Raw genomic sequence first — 17,026 nt, 5'->3', positions numbered from 1 at the left:
GTGATTTGGTCATGGAACAGATAAGAAGGACTGTGAACAAGAGGCACATTGGGAAATAATTAATAAACTGAAATTCTGGACTTGAAAAGGTGGATCTTGCAGATGCTGTGGCATCAAGCTGCCTGCAGACAAGAAGTCAAGCATACAGCAGTGGAGCAGAGGAAGTGCTTTCAGAAACGGCATGTCCTTTTGGGAAAGATTGTGTTTGACAGCGTGTCACTAGAGCAGTGAATGAAGGACTTTTCTGCATTGCCATTAAGCTGTCATCTGACTGCTGGAGTCATGGTCTGTACGACTTCCAGCAATAGCACTATCTTAACCCCATTTGAAATACGCTGCTGCAATTTGATATATTCATGGTCCTGCTTAGCTACTTTTTGCAACCACTTATCTTTAGCAATTGTCTACAAAATATGAATTCTGTTCAACAGCACTAAAACAACATATAAACAGCACTAAAATAACATAAATGTCTACTAGGTCTAGTTACATGTTTCCCATCAAGTGTGTTTTTCAATGAAAATGGAGGCTTTATTAAATTAAATATTACAGGAAAAGCACAGTGTTAGGGATCAAAAAGTTTGATTTTTCCACTGAAAGAATGATCTCTTGTGGGAGATGTAGTTGATTTCCTCATACCCCAGTTATTCTTTATGCCTGGCCTCCTCAGCCAGACAATATTTCCATTGATGTATCAAGCCTTATAACAAGGCGACAGAAAGTAATTGGGGAATGGTGGTATTTTTTGTTCTCATAAATCAGGCTGCTTGGAAAACATCAAAGTGACTTCTGAAATTCACAGCATCTGTAAAACTTACAAAAACCAAGGTAGAAGTTGCTGAATATTGTAGAATTTTAAAAATAAGTTTGTGGTATTCTGAACGTAGTTGGAAACTATTCTCAGCAGAACATGAACAATGTTCTATTCAGTCTAATCACTTCAGTGATCAAAGCTAGACCTTCCCAAGTTCCCAACTGTAAAACATTGCGGAGCTTTTGAGATGACATGGGTTCATAAAGGAACCGTCATAAAGATAAGGTATGTGTAAATAAACAAGCAAAATAGCCTCCTTTGAGTATAAGGAAATGTAGTAACTTTGAAAAACAGCAGGAAGTTTTTTTCTTGTTTGGGCACATCATCGCTGCTGGGTTTTTTTCACCCTGTTGTAACATAGCACCACAAAGCTTTTATGGAGGTTCCCAAGAAACTATAGGACAAAGGAAAACGACAAGTGAATCACACAGTTATGTCCCCGGATCACAACAACAGGGACAGGCATTGCTTCTGCTGTGTTCTCCTAGAGGAACAGTTCATTGCACAAGTTTCACTTGCTCCCAAACCAGCCAGGAAACTCATGTGGTCTTTACAGCTACAGAAGGCTGAGATTTTCCAGCCAAAAGTCTTAACGGCTGCAAATGTTGATTTAGGTCAGATGAAAGATCTAATGAATTCATGTGAACAAGATAGAGCACCTTAGACTGAAGAAGTCTGAAAATAATTTTGAAAAGTAAAAACTTTTGTTTTGACTTTGTGAAAGTAAGATGTTGCAACCTGTCACTTCAAGCAATGTTTTGTTCCTCACCTGATTTACATTACACACACACACACACACACACACACACATATCTCTACAAACGTCAAAGCAAAATTAAAGGTTTAGTTTTGGTTTGAACAAACAGCATCTTCAGTCCAGAATGATTTTTTTATTACTATTTTTTTAAAAAATCGAAACCTTTTTCATATTTTTTTTTGTTTGTTTTGGTATTTTTGGTTTGGCGAGAAAATAAAAAAACATTGATGTGCACCAGTACATTCATGCTATTTCCTCCCTTTCAGAAGCCACAGTCTCTGCAGCAGACTGAGGGGTCTGTGTCATGGAAATTGGCAGGGATCGAGTAATTTGGGAAAGCAATGAGGAAAACAAATATTCTCTTCCCTCTGATTCCTTGGGAGTTTATCTGGAAGACATACAAACCTGGACTGTGTAACCTCCCAGTCAACAAACTCAGGAAACAGCTTTTTCTTAAACACTATGTATTTTTTATTCCAGTTTTTGCAATATTAGTGATAATAAGATTCTGTATAACGATAAAATTTTGTGGATGGAAAGGATAAATAATTAACCTAGCATATTCCTTCACAACAAAGGGATAAAAAACAGCCCGCATACTTAAATCCACAGGCTAATTTCAGCTTAACTTGGCAGGTGAACAGAGGCTTCAGAAACTATGTTCCAACAAGCTTCATGAAACTAGGTGGCTCTGTAAGTCAGAGAGATGTCATTAATCCCTTCACTGAGAAGAGGAAATCAAGGGGGACCTGCTTTGACCAGACATCAGAGAATCCCCATGGAAGTGAGTGCAATGAAATAGACTGCATGGAGCTTGCGTGTTGTTACAGCCCTGGGGTTCACCCTGGAGATGCAGCAGCAGGAGGGGACAGGGCTTTGCTGGCTCCTTCCCCATGGTCTGGGGTCTCCTGCCACCCCATGAACTACAATGGAAGTTCTTGTAGGAAGGCAGGCATGGGCAGGGGTGGAAAGGTTCTAGCCCTGCAGCCTTCTCTCTGCCAGGCCGCTGTGGCCAACAAGAGAAGCCCTTTGCAGCCAGTCCACCACCTTTCACCAGGATGCTCATGGCTTGAAATACCCTATTAAAGGGAGCTCAGGATGACGCAGCTGAAAACTATCACTTCCATTTTAAACTCCCCAACATTTCTCATCATTAAGCTTTGATTTTTTTTTCATCCCTCTCATAAAATATTGATGTGTTCAAGAGTGTTACTAACGTACTTTATAAGAACAGAATGGAAACATATCAGCTAGCAGCTTATGCTACTTTTACTTTATAATTATTAATTTTAAAATCTCCTTAGCACTCCACAAATACAGCTCAGAGTCCCAACCAAGCAACCAGGCTTGGACCCCATGCACCTCCACAGGTGGGCAGAAACAGTGTTCCCATGGACAACCCTGGGACTCTTCTCTGTTTCTTCTCTGAAATAACAGGTATAACTGAACTCCTCTGGAGGCCTTTCTTCCCTCTCCTCTACACATGCTCCCCCTCCTTCCCCCAAAATGTGCAGAAGTGGAAAAAAGGGCATTTTTCCATTCATTGCATGGTGAGTATGAAAGCTTGGCACACAAGTGAGCTATGTACTGGAATTTGGGTGGGTCTAGGAAAAAGCACAGACTTCAGTGGAAAACATATATGGGTGTGTGTGTGTATGTGTGAGAAAAAGCCTTTTAAACCTTAAATTAACCACATCCATGGATTGGTGAGGGGAAAAAAACAAGAAAGCTGCCCTGAAATTAGACTTTGGGCAGTACTGAGAATAAGTAACCCTGCAACATGAAACTGTCATTGGTATTTCGAGACCACTTCAAAGAGGCAGGTGAGAGCCCCCAGTTTATACACCAGTGCAGCATTTTAATGCTTTATAGGACCCTCGTGACCATTTCTGTCCATCTGGGAGCTGTGGCTATCTCCTGCGGGGCCAGTGAGGAGGAAATGCTTGGCTGGGGCAGTAGCAGGACCAGACTGTGAATGGGGCCAGGGATGGAGATGGGGATGGGGATGGGGACACCCTGCATGAACCCCAGGATGGCTTGAGCAAAGCTCAAGGGGAGACTTGATAGTGTAAGGACTTTGCTCCAAGACCATAGCTATGGGCTGCGGCTACTGGTCAGTGTGGATGTGGCCCAGACTTGCCATTTGAGAAAATTATTTTGTGTTGACTTTATTAAGGGTAATAATGGCATAAAGGGAAACATATGTAGAAGATACATTCACGACTTAACTCGAGATCACCAAAATCTCCCACATTGATACTCTGTATTTGCAACTGCTTGTGCTTTACAGAATAGGCAATGCATCATCTATATTTATAAGTTTTATTATTATTATTTAATTTTTATTATAGATAAAAAATTATTATTATTATTATTATTATAAGAACACACATATCATGAAGCAATATTTTAGATAGTAAAAATGAACCTATGTTTTCTATGTAAGTGCATATAGATTTTTGCCTGTGAAATACCACGTCCTGATTTTATTGGACACTATTGAATTTTCTTTCCAGCATTTAAAAGTTTTAACATTTTGGTTTTGTTAATAGCTACCAAATATTTGTTTGAGATCAAGTAGAACTTGATCTCTGTTTATCAGACCTGGACAATCAAGGGAAATGGGTGCTTGGTGCAATCTGACATCTTTGTAGTGCAGAGAAAATGGAGTAGGAATGAACAGGTTTGAAGCTGTTGTGTCCCTCAGAGAGAACACTGACCACACAACAATACAGTATAAAGAAAATTCAAGTAATCTGTATGTGTCTCTGTTATGCTGGTAGCACCGTCTGTGTTTTGCCGAAGAGAGAAAGACATGCAATTTAAAAGTCATTAGGTTTGGGTGAGGGAAATGGATACTTTGTCTCACAGGCTGCATTTTGCTAGCATGAAAGACCAGTCACTTTCTGAAAACATTTTCCACCGTATGAACTTGTTCCCACAGGTAGAGCAATTCTTCATAACCAAATAACTTCCTGAGAAAATCAGCTTGTAACAAGTTTTAAGATGAAACCAAGACAAACCCATCCTCCTTTCTTGTGCTTTGTTAGTATTGCAAAAATCACAAGGCCAAATTCACTAGTGTGCCCTGGCCATGAAGAGAAGCCATAAATTTGGCTTAATTAGCAGGTTATTCTGCCCTTCTTGTTACTCTGCCTTGATGAAACAGTACAAAACAGCTGCACCATACAAGTAAGAGACCCAGAAACTGTCACAGAGGGAAAGCTTTATTAGTGTTACAAGGTCCCTCTTCCTGCTGAGTCAAGGTGTGCTGTTTCCCCAGTTAGATTTGATTCTATCTGCGTTAGGTATTAGATGAACAAAAGGATATACAGACCTTTAAATAAAAAGCTTTTTCCCTTGCCAGTTTCCTTGCCTTTTGCAGCACTACCTTTATTTTAAGTACTATTGAGGCTTTTACATATTTAATTTTTTTTTTTTTTGGTGGAAAATTCTTTTCACAGACTGGTATTTCAGTTCTGAGATTTAGTGACTGCATAGCAACAGAGAATTATAAGCATGCCTATTTCGGCAGTGTTTGCAAATGTGTACATACAGTGGGATATTTGTGGGCTACTAAGGTCATTCCTCTGCCAGTGTAATATCTTGTGGTATGGGCTAAAGGAGTGCTGTGATTTACGGGAAAAGTAGCTTTCATCTGCCACAGCAGAAGCCTGACACCCTGCAGGGAGCCTCACCTCACAGCCACACCTACGCTGAGCTATGAGAGCCCTGGTGTGCAATGACTAATTAAAAAACAAAACCCAACTTGACTGGCATACAGTGCATACATCATGCAATGAATTGGCATCACAAAATGGTAATTAAAAAGAGAGCTGCTGAGCCACTGGATATATTAATATTGTGGGGTTGACATACAGGTAGGAACTGATGTCTCTGCCCACCAGAGTGAGATGCGGCTGGTGCTGGGACCTGGTGTCCAAGGCTGGGTTTGATGTTCCAGGTACTTGTAGCCCACAAAAGGGAAGAGGCACAAACCACTCTAAATGATTTGAAATATCTCACTGATGCCTGATAAATATTTTTCATGTACCACCCATGGTAGCTGAGAAACAGGGAGAAGTGGCCCTGGGAAAGGCAGGCTGCAGATGTTTTAGCCAGCTTTCACGGACTATCAGCAAAGGGCTATTTTTTCTCCCTGCCTCTTGCATAAACATGACTAGGCACATTACTATTCATTTTCAGCTACCTGCTGACAATTTCAATTAAAAATATAGGAAGTGTCTGGTTTTCATTTTGTTTACTTGTTTGCTTTCAAATGAAACCAGATTTTTATTTGACCAAGAAATTAATTTGGAGAAAAAAGTGAACAAACAAAAAAAGAGACCAGACAAGCTTTCTGTCCCACTAACCCTTCTTCAGGTCTGAAACAAAAGCAGCAAATTTCGAAACAACTGCAAATTGGCAAATCAGTTACTATGAATTTAACTTTATTATTATCACCATTATTCAGTGGTAAAGTAGGTCTCTGCCAGTTTGTGAAGTGATGGGTGGGCACTGTGGAGGTTAAAAACAAGGTGCTGTCCTTTACCTGCTGTGAAAGAAGGGAAGACAAGGACACTGCCAACCTACGGTGAGCAAGGAATGACGGTCCCAGTGAACTTAATTAGCAGTCCAGTCTGGGACGTTTGTGCTCCACACTGACTTGGGAGGAAACTCCATTCCCTACAAACTTTGTCGAACTTAATACCTGAGCAGTAGATGGGCTCACACTCATTATTTTCTATACTGCTATAAAAGCTGCCAGAATGTGACTAAAATACTAGAAGGAAACAGTCATCCCTCAGCTGTGTACAGAAACATGAAACTGCCTTGGCACATGAGCTTGTGCAGTCAGATTATAGCCAGGTGATTTATACCAGGCAGTATATAAATAAGCATAAAGAGAGGTAAACCGACCCAACCACCTTGAGTCCCAGCCCTGAAAACAGAGAAAAGAGCAGCACAGCCCCTCTGGCTGCCTCTGCCTGGCTGGTTCTCCCCCAAGAGCTGTGCTCCAGCAAGGTGGCCCGTCCCCACGCCAGGACGTGAAAGGTAGTGGGAGATGTGTGGAAGCATGCTCTCACAGCAGCTGGAGCAGCTGGCTGGCAAAGGGCCCGTTCCCAAAAAAGGAATAAAGCATTTAAGTAGGACTTAGGTAGGTCTTAGTTGACTAAGTGAAAAACTATTTTGCAGAAAATCCCTGCCCAGCTTCTGTTTCTGTTTTGTGCTGGAAGTGCTTGACATGTACAGGTGTTTCCATTTCTGACCCTCATTTTGCTGGGCACCCAACAGCTCTGCATTTCAGCATAACACAAAGCACCCTGTAAGATACCAAATGGATTAGTTGATCTTGTGTCTAAGCAAGAAAAGCCAGAAACAAGACATTCCTTGGCTTGTCTTCAGCCTTCTCCCAACATACCCCCTTTTCTTCTCCACCTTCCTCCTGCATAGCAAGACTTCCTGAAGTGTGGGGCTGCTTCCACTTGTGTTCTCAAATCTGACCATCGAAGGAGGTGGAGGTGAGACTCTTCTCTGTGTCTGAGGTGATTTGTTCCCACATTTCCACCCTTGCAGTGGAGTTCACTGGTAAGAAACTGGGGAGATGGGGAGGGGAGATGCACTTCCTAATGAAGCTGCATCACTGTATGGATGAGGCCAGAAAGCAAGGAGGCATCATCATTACTCTATGGCCAAGCTGTTAGGATGCTCATCTGGCCACAAAGAGTGTGAGTTTCAGTTTCTGCACCAAGAATTGTTTGTGTTTACACTCTGACTTCCTGAAAGAAAAGACACCAAAACTGTCTTAACATGGGTGCAGAATATTCCCAAAACATATTTTCTTGGCTTTGATTTTGGAAACACTCATTTTGTTTTGACTGACACATTAAGCAAACGAATAAAAAAGTGTGTTCGCTTGTGACCAGTCTTGAGGAAAACCTCAGCCCAAAGGCTTGAAGCCTTGCAAAATTTGAAACCACTGAAAACATTCATATAATGGAAAGATCAGGAATAGGTGCTGCGAACCTACCGTAAGATACTTGCAGAACATAAAATAGTATTCAGTTTTTTGAGAAACAGCTCTGCTGCCACAGCTACACACTTGTCTGGTAGTGGTGTAAGCACAATAGGGTTGGATCTTCTGATTCACAGACAGGGGCAAAGAAGAGAGGAATGGGATACTAAACAAAATGGGGGAAACCAGGAAAATGAGAGATACCCTCGTGGGAAAGAAATACTTCAAGGAGAAAGAAGGGTAAGATATAGCTACTGAAAACCCCCAAAGGCATCCTAGAAAGAAAGAGTGAAGAAATAGTGGCAGGGACTACAAAACAGGACAACAGTAGGTGTTAAGCTCTCTGAAGGTCCAGTCCTGGCTTTAGTATTGACTGCTAACGTTGATTGGGACAGGACATTGCTCCCATCATCCCTTAGCTCAGTTCCATCTCCGTGGTGGTGTTGAGATGGTTGCCTGTGCCAGACACCTGCGGTGGGGGGTCACTAATGTTCCTACAGCAGGTCAAAGATGTAAATGAAAGTGGAAGTACAGGTTGTGAGCTTGATAAGCCTAATGCAACAATAACGTCCCTTTCAGCCTTGCAGAGTAGTTCTGGCACCCAGCTCCCCAGAAACAGAAAGGACAGGCTCTTGAGAGTCTGTTTAGACTTGCCCATGTAGAAAGAGCCAGGTAAGGTTTGAACAGCAAGAACGAGCAAGGGCTTAGTGGGTGGGAAAAGCATCACATCAGAGGTAAGTTTTAAATGCTTAACTGTGCTCATGAAGTGTTTGAAACTTGAAAGAGTTTGAAGCAACAATACGCCGGAAAGGGAGACATTCAAAAGTATTGAATGTTACACTACTGCAGGAAAGCCATTTGTAAATACAAAAGGGCAGAACAGGTTTGTGGGGAACCTTTCTCTCTTTTCCAGCAGTGTTGTATAAACCATATTACCAAACGAAAAAATGAAAGTTTTGGAAACTGGTCAATTTATACACTTCTTTCTGAATGGAGACTTTGGTGTTCTTGAAGGTTCCCAGACTGAAGACTCTGCATGACCACGTCCCTGTTTACCCTCAGAGCCCACGGCAGAGGCTGGAGGGCAGGTTTTTGGAAGGGTGGGTGGCTCACTTGCAGTGTGTTAGCTGTTCAGCATGTGCTTTTTCTCCACTTGGAGGCCCGACCCAGACACCTGTGACATCACTGGAAGCTTCTCCATTAACCTCAATAAGATTTTAATCGTCTTTTGCCTTCTCTCTGCCTGCTTGGTTGTTTTCCTATTTGCTTCCATCCCTTTAGATTCCAAGGCTCATTTACATAAAGCAAGAGTTAGTGCAAAGCCTTGCATCCTGTCCTTAGAAAGAACAAGATGCCTGTACAAATATTCCTCAGAAACAGTGTATCATGAGACTTCTCCAGCTTTAATTCATCTTCCATGGCCAGATGTCAGGCAGCAGCCTGGGAGACATCAAGATGGATTTGAGTTTTTAATTCATTAACAGTGGTCTGAAAATTGTTGTTGCCTTGGCTCTGCCGAGTGGCGAAAAACATGCTGCTAAATGCCCCACGGCACTACTTGCCCCCGCCTCTGGTGCAGCCAGTTCTCAGCCCCTGGATGCTACCCTGCTGGTAGGCTCGGCTGTGCCTCTGTTTTCATCCGCTCCTGGGTGCCCAGGCCTGGGATGTGTCACCATTCACAGAGCTGCCCACAGCGATGGGCAGCTGTGGAGGGGTGGGGGAGCTAAAGGCGCAGCTTTGGGAATGGATTTTGACATAAGGAGATATTTACAGTTCTCTCAGTTCAGTCCTTTTGTGAAAGAAAATAAAAAAGTGTTAATTTAGTTTTTTAAGTCAGTATCTTTCACAATGTGACTGCCTGTCAGCCTGCCTACCTATCACCACTCTCAGTGATGATCAGTCCTGTCAGAGAAGGGCTCTTTTAGGAAGTCCGGGGTAGCGATGTCCAACTGTGTGTCTGCAGCTGGTGGTGGAGGCCAAGCACCCTTCTGCAGCCACTGCTTCCCTCCCTCTGCCTCTGCCCTCCCTTTCATATTCCATAGCTCAGCTGCAGAGGATGACTTTGCTGGCTGACAACTGTGCAGCACAGCCTGGTGCATAGCCCAGAGGGAGGAGGGTGTTCATGCTAGGCAGAGCACTGGGAATTCAGGAGGCAGGAGGGACTTTTATAACCTACTGAACCACATCAGATGTAGGAAAGATTTAAAGATTATGTAGTTCTTTTCAATATTCAATTATTTTCTTTCCTCACCCCTGATATTTTTTTTTTTTAATGCCAAGTCTGCTAATGCTTTACGCTGGTTGAAAAAATAGTTCAAGATTTGCCCCTGAATCAGAGTGGCAGCGAAGCATGCGTGAGGTTTTGCTCAAGTGGCAAATCATATCTGATTTGAAAAAAAGCAAACAGCTGAGGCCATTTGAACAAGCCATGCTTCTGTACACTTTTAATCAGTTGTGTCTGCCAAGAGATCTTGCACAAGCAAATCTGGCTTCATGAAACAGGAACATTTTTGCATGTATGCAAGCTGGCTTCGACTTCTTCATAATGTGGTCTCTGGAAGCAGTGTTAATGTGCTTGTTATATCCCTGGCTGCTGGAATTGCCTTAATATCAAGGTATTCATGGCTGGTGGTTTGGTATGTAGCTCTACATTTTATTGACTTTGTCTGCACTAAGCTTCCTTACCAGCATGTGCTCTGATGGGGAGTCTCCTTTGGTGTTCCAGAGGGCTGGTGAGAAGAGGAGGTAGTTCACAGGACATTAGAGTGCTAGACAAGTCTGAGACAATTTGGTTTTCTTCCCTCTTGAAGTATCTGTTTCCTTAACAGTACTTCAGTTCACTTTTCTTTGCAGCTACAGTTTGAGTAAGGTTTTCTTTTGCATTAATAAAAAATACTTTATCAGAGTAAATTCAGTTAGAGAATGGGCAGTAGAGGTTCTTTTGATTTAAAAATGTATACTGTTACTATTATTCAGGATTGTTTGCTTATGTTAACTTAGTGTGGTTAGACATGCTTTCAGATTTAGAGGGAAAGGAATAGAAACCAAACAAACCAAAACCTTTTGGCTGGGGTTCTGAGGATGGTCATCAGGGTGTGGAGTACCTGAGGTGCCTATGTAAGGTATAAGAAGGGAAACAGTAATGGAGGTGTTATAAAACGGGTTTTATACACATAAATACTCACTGATCACTCATGGTGGGATATTGTAGTGGTCATTTCACTCAGGAAGCAGTGGGGAAGTGGAGGGCAGGGAAGAACCTCTTCTAAAACCCAGTTTTGTCCCACTGTTGGTTTCATCAGAGTTTCTTCCCCCATATTACTCCTGCTGGCTGCCGCTAGTGATAAGGGAGGGGAATAAAACCAGCGCTTCCCTAAGGCAGTGTGACAGATCCTCTCTCCCCATATCAGCGTGGCAGAGAAGAAGGCAAGTATTTCTGCAGGGAAAGGAAACCAAGATGAATTTCCCTGGAGAAGAAAAGAGCACGAGAGGAATTCAGGATCATGCAGGAAAAAGTGATGTAAGAGAAGAAAAAAAGGAAGCAAATCAACACAAAAATATCCTACCACCAAAAAAAGGACCAGAAATTGGCTGGGATCCATTTCAGGAAATCACTGTAAAGCTGACTAACTTTGTCATATGCAGAAATACAAATCAAGAGAGGACATAAAAGATGACAGTGGAGCTCCGATACAGCCTCTTTCATCTATGGTGGAGTCCAAACATCTCTGCCATGCTGACCTCACAAGTGGAGATCAAACTTCACACATTTGGGACAGTAGAGAGGTACAGTGAAAAACAGCTTTGGTTGTGAGTTGAAACAGTCTGGAGTGTGCCAGACATTGCCTAGGGCTGCAGCAAAGCTTTACTTCACAGGTTAAGCCTGAAATGGCAAATTTTTAATCTGTACTCTCCGTTGACGTAGCTCAGGGATGACATTGTGCTGTGCAATTGTCTCCCTATCTTGTGGATGGAACTCTTCTACTATGGCATTTCGGTACATCTGTGATGTTAGGTGTTCTCCACCAGTTTTGGAAATTTGGCAGGCTGCGGTGTCAGAATTTTCTCTGTTCCGGGCTCCCAGCCAGGGAACAATGTATTTCAGGGCACAGCAGAGGCAATGGCAAGAACTCTTACCAGATCCTTGCGCAGGTTGAAACCATGGACCCAGCTGGTGTTGCAGATGAACAGTGCAGTGCATACACACCAAGTCTGGCATATGAAGGAAGTGTCAGGGCCACAGCAAGTGTGAGGCAGAGCTGCTGTGCACTGCAGGCTCGCTGCATCCCAAACATGCCAGATTTATTACATATATGCCAACCACTTGTGCAGAAGCCAGTGTTTCTGGGGCATGGTGGAGCCATGATGAGCGTGGTGTACTGAGTGTCCACGTGCCCCTTGCCCTGAGACACCTCTGATCTTGACCAGGTAAGTCTGCTCATGAGCCCTTTCCCTGCCCCACCAGCTCAAGCCCACCAGATGGAGCACCAAGGAGGGAAGGTGGAGCCTTGGCTGTCTCCATCCTCTTGGCCTCCAGAGGAGGAGGAGCCGACAGTCCTGGGGAGCTGCTCCCAGGAGCAGGCATCCAGGTAGGCTGAGCAGAGGGATGGGATGGGGACATGTCCCCAGTGCTGAATTGGAAAGGCCAGTTATCTCCTGGCCTAGCAATCTGTGGCAGGGAAATTTGCTCTGACAATGTAATGTTTGTGCCTGGAAGTAATGGCTAAGGGAAAATGTGTTTGAGAGCAAGAACAGTTATTTCAGGACAGATTTTTGCGCACATTTTATATCCATGGCTTATCCAGGGTGAGGCTCAGTGTGGGGAATGGAGCCTTATCACTAAGTGGTATGCATTTTCCTAAAAGGTTCCCTGTTAGAGGTTGCATGTATTTACCACACCCTGACAGTAGCGCTTGATTTTGAGTTTTCTTAAAGAGCAGTTGCATGTACACTCCTTCCAACCCTACCCTCCCCATCCCATCCCCCCACCCCCACCCCCCACCCACCCCCCCCCGCCATTTCCTCCTGTTGTTCTTTTTCAGATCACTTGAAGGTTTTTTCCTGTTTATTATCCGGACATGCTGTGCACTGTGTGTTGATTTGACTGTCACATAAGGAATCTCCTACTGGGATCATTGATGCATTCCTTTGTGTGTGTGTGTGTGCGTGTGTGTGTGTGTGTATTTATGTGTGGCAATGGCTCCTAGGCTATTAAAAAGAAATGTTGGTGATTAAACAAAAATTAGAATGAGCTACAGGTGTTAATGTGAGTAAAGTTTAATTACCCTTTACCAGAAAACCTACAACAGTGTGATGGGTATAGTCATAAACAAAAATTCTCCTTAATTGACATAACAGGAAGGGTACTTCAGTGAGCAATTATGCTGATGTCCTGGACTGGCACATGTGTGTGCCACAAATATATCTTGTACTTCCTGCAAAATTCTTTTAAGTAGCTATAAGGAAGACGGGTTGGGTTTTTTTGGGGTCTTTTTTTTTTTCCAGTGGTTCACGAAAGCGAATCACTTACTTACTTAAGGCTCTTTTTGAGGAAAACAATGGAACAAAACAATGCTTTTTGTATGACCTGCCAAAGCACAAAGGATGCATGGGATGTTATTTTTCTTTGTTGTTTTTGTCAGCAGGAAGTTTTGTTGTTGGGAACGACTATAACATGCACTGTCCTTGCTCTACGTAATCACTGTCTGGTCCTGCAAGCCGGGTCTTGTTACTTGCCTCATCAAACTGGCACAGGCACCGTTCTGCTTCACTCTGTGGGCTTTGTTCAGCCCTGAGTGTCCGCACACTTACTCTTCATTCGGACTGATGCACAGTAAACAAACTTCAGGAGTCGGGTGGTCCAATGATTGCTGGGTTTGCACAGGTCAGGGCCCATGGCTAGAATGCTGACTTTGTGAATTACCTCCTTTTTTTTCCTTAGACAGCTTAAAATTGGAGTGTGTACAGTGCAAACAGCTTCAAAGTGTTTTCAGGTGTAAATATTCCTTCCAAAACTCGACTTCGATGTGTTCAGGTCTGCTTTGTTTACCTCTAGGTTAGTTGTAGGTTTGTAACAAAGAGCCAGATCCGACTGAGTAAATCACTTGTGGAAGTTAATTGTTCACAGTGAAAGCTGGTCTGGCTCATTTTGCCTCCGTCGCAGGAAGAGACAGAAGTGGCGTGCTGGATCTGCGTTCTAAACCAAGCATTGACGCGACTTTAATTTTGATCAGATGTCTCTCTTCAGGGCATTAAAGAAAACCTGCTCAGTAATCAAAAAGAGCCTCTTCTCTAGAGAAACGTAAGGAAAAAAGCAATTTAATTCATTTTACAGAAATAAAGTACTAATATAAAATTTCAGCTTTGTCAAATCTCTTTTGCAGGCTATCATAAAAGAAACCTACTTCTCCATATTCGGCAGTCACCAGAATCAAAGAATGGTTATTTTTTTCCTGAGAAAAAGAAATTCAAATTATTTGTAATGTGATATATTGTGTGATGGTAACTTTATATTCCAGCTGCTTTTATTCACTGCTGCTGTGTTTAGATGATGTTTGTACCTTCTCTCCAATGACATTTTCAAATGGTTTTCAGAATCAGCTATGTGCTTTGATTTCATTTAAGTAACTGTCTTGTTTTATTCTCTCCTTAGGACTGAAGCAGTGAGAATGGAAACCACGAAGATTAATATGTCGCGCATCCCACTGGTTAACGGTGGCATCGACACTGCCATGCTCAAGGCACACAAGCCCCGTGTGATGTCCAAAAGTGGTCACAGCAACGTGCGGATAGACAAAGTTGATGGCATTTACCTACTCTACCTTCAAGATTTGTGGACTACAGTTATAGACATGAAGTGGAGGTACAAACTCACCTTATTTGCTGCTACTTTTGTTATGACCTGGTTCCTTTTTGGAGTTATCTACTATGCCATTGCATTTCTTCATGGTGATTTAGAAATAAACAAGTTCACTCCAAAGCGCGAGCCATGCGTCAAGAATGTAGACTCTCTGACGGGGGCATTCCTGTTCTCCCTGGAGTCACAAACAACCATTGGCTATGGATTTCGTTTCATTACAGAGGAGTGTCCTCACGCCATTTTCTTACTTGTGGCCCAGCTGGTCATCACCACCTTGATTGAAATCTTCATCACAGGTACCTTTCTGGCCAAAATTGCAAGACCTAAAAAAAGGGCAGAGACTATTAAATTCAGCCACTGTGCCGTCATCACTAAACATAACGGAGAACTTTGCCTGGTGATCAGAGTAGCAAATATGAGGAAGAGCCTTTTGATACAGTGTCAACTCTCTGGGAAGCTTCTCCAGACATATGAAACAAAAGAAGGGGAGCGGATCCTGCTGAATCAAGCCAGTGTCAAGTTCAATGTTGACTCCTCTTCAGAGAGTCCATTTCTCATTTTGCCCTTAACCTTCTACCACATTTTGGATGAAAGCAGCCCTTTGAGAGATCTCACACCTCAAAATCTCAAGGAGAAAGACTTTGAGCTTGTGGTGCTCCTGAATGCCACGGTGGAGTCCACCAGTGCTGTCTGCCAAAGCAGGACTTCCTACATCCCTGAGGAGATCCACTGGGGCTACGAGTTCGTGCCTGTGGTTTCTCTGTCTCCAAATGGAAAGTACGTTGCAGATTTCAGTCAGTTTGAGAAGATTAGGAGAAGCACAGATTCTACTTTTTATAGTATGGACTCTGAGAAACAAAAACTAGAGGAGAAATACAGGCAGGAGGATCAAAGAGAGAGGGAACTGAGAACGATGTTGTTACAGCAGAGCAATGTTTGACTGAATGGACAAACTATTCTGATTAATCCTTTTTGCAAATTGAAAAATCATACTGTCTGTGCTGTATGTCTGCTATGAAACCAGCAGTGAAGTCCTTTTCAGCAGATAGCTTTGGTGTATAGTAAAACTGTCCCTTTGACTGAGTTGTTAAGTATTTTGTAATTAGGCAGGATTTATTTGTTCATGATCGTGATTTAGCAAAGTTGGATTTGTATTAAGTCTCTGCCTTATACGACCACTAAAAGCAGACACATCACTTTCTGTATGGAAAGTGAAACTGGATGCACTGTGCTGATTCCTTCAAATATTTATTTGACATGGCTTTACTGTGAGCATGCATTCACAGAGGCAGCACACAGTACTGCTAGAAGAAAATATGCTCCTTTAAAATATGTATATTTAAAATGCATATTCTCGCACCAGGTATTGCCTTTGTGGGGATCCCTGGCACTGAAAGTAAGTTTATTTGAGATACAAGTGGTTAGATAGGGGAAGAGCCTGCAGGGAGGTGATAAACTTCTTAAATCTTGAAGGAGGGTGACAAAGTAGTTGTGATGGGTGGTGAGGAAGGGAGCGTGCTCTCTGCTACTCAGAGCTTGTTTTGTGATCACTCATTTTTTTTAACCTTGTTAAATGCCTGATTTATATATACTAGCAAAAAGGGGAGATGAGGGCAAGATACACAGAATCATAACAGTAATCAATTATGATTAAAGCTGGCTTTAAGGCACCTGTTTTTTATCCAATGTAAATAGTTTGTAATAGCAGCATGACGATACATTTCTACAGATTGCTTGCTTTGCTAAGGACCATATTTAATTTTGGTTAAAAGAAAGCTGTATAATGTCTGTAGACAATATTTACTTTTTCTGGCAACCATAAAGGACAAGCATTCCTTTCATTCATTTCATTTTTGGTCTATTAAAACCATTCCATTAATAAAGGATTTAATTTGAGCAGCTCCTGATCTCTTTATGGCATGGGGAGAGGGTGTGGTACCTTGGAGATGTTTAAAGAGCCAAGTGCTTGGCATAGGCAGTTGCATCCAGCACACAACCCAGGGACTCAGCAGATCACTAAAGCCATCAGATTACAGGTAGCACACCAGGTAGCAGTGGTGTGCGTGTAGCATGCCTGTTATATATAGGTCGGCTTTGTTAATGGGACTTAGAAATTATTTCCGACTCATACAACTTAAGCAGCTTTCTGAGTTCTAGAGATTTTTCTCCTCTAAAGCTTTGCCAAGGAAAAGCTGTATTAAATATGATTTTGGGTCTGTGGACCAGGTCTTGGTCTGAGAGCCACCAGGGTTAGCAGTGATGAAAGGACTTTTGGCATCATTGCATTTACTATTACCATGCTTAGCTTCCTGGCACCAGTGGAATGCAGCTCTGCAGTCTGCCATACAATATTTTGCACAGTAAATATTGTGTAAAATCCTGGCTTGGTGCCTAAAGAGGCATGCAGCAAGTTGAGCATGAAGATGCCTGTGGCACCAAGAAGGTGGTCAAGAAAGAAGTACATACTGAAGGTGTGTGGTGGTGGTGATAAGGGGGAGCATGAGAGGCTTGAAACTGCTCATGTGTGCAAATTGTTCTCTCTCCTGCGTGAGAAGTCAGAAATCCAGGTACTTGTCTGAA

The 17,026-nt window shown here is 42.7% G+C and overlaps 1 protein-coding gene across 4 annotated transcripts in view; it reads left to right on the top strand.

Annotated features, from left to right (window-relative positions):
• The window catches only part of KCNJ15 (potassium inwardly rectifying channel subfamily J member 15), a 37,076-nt gene extending 20,736 nt beyond the window's left edge, over positions 1–16,340 (top strand). For 2 of the 4 annotated variants that reach the window (XM_055803072.1, XM_055803069.1), the window contains exon 2: positions 14,240–16,340. In XM_055803072.1, coding sequence (XP_055659047.1) covers positions 14,256–15,386 — 1,131 coding nt within the window. In that variant the 5' untranslated portion in view covers positions 14,240–14,255 and the 3' untranslated portion in view covers positions 15,387–16,340. The other 2 variants (XM_055803071.1, XM_055803068.1) reach the window with 2 other exon arrangements.
• The last annotated feature ends 686 nt before the right edge of the window (positions 16,341–17,026 follow it).

Source organism: Falco peregrinus, chromosome 4 (assembly GCF_023634155.1).
Source record: "Falco peregrinus isolate bFalPer1 chromosome 4, bFalPer1.pri, whole genome shotgun sequence".
Classification (NCBI taxonomy): domain Eukaryota; kingdom Metazoa; phylum Chordata; class Aves; order Falconiformes; family Falconidae; genus Falco; species Falco peregrinus.
Note: the sequence above shows the minus strand (reverse complement) of the source record. Positions and strands in the feature narration are given on the sequence as shown.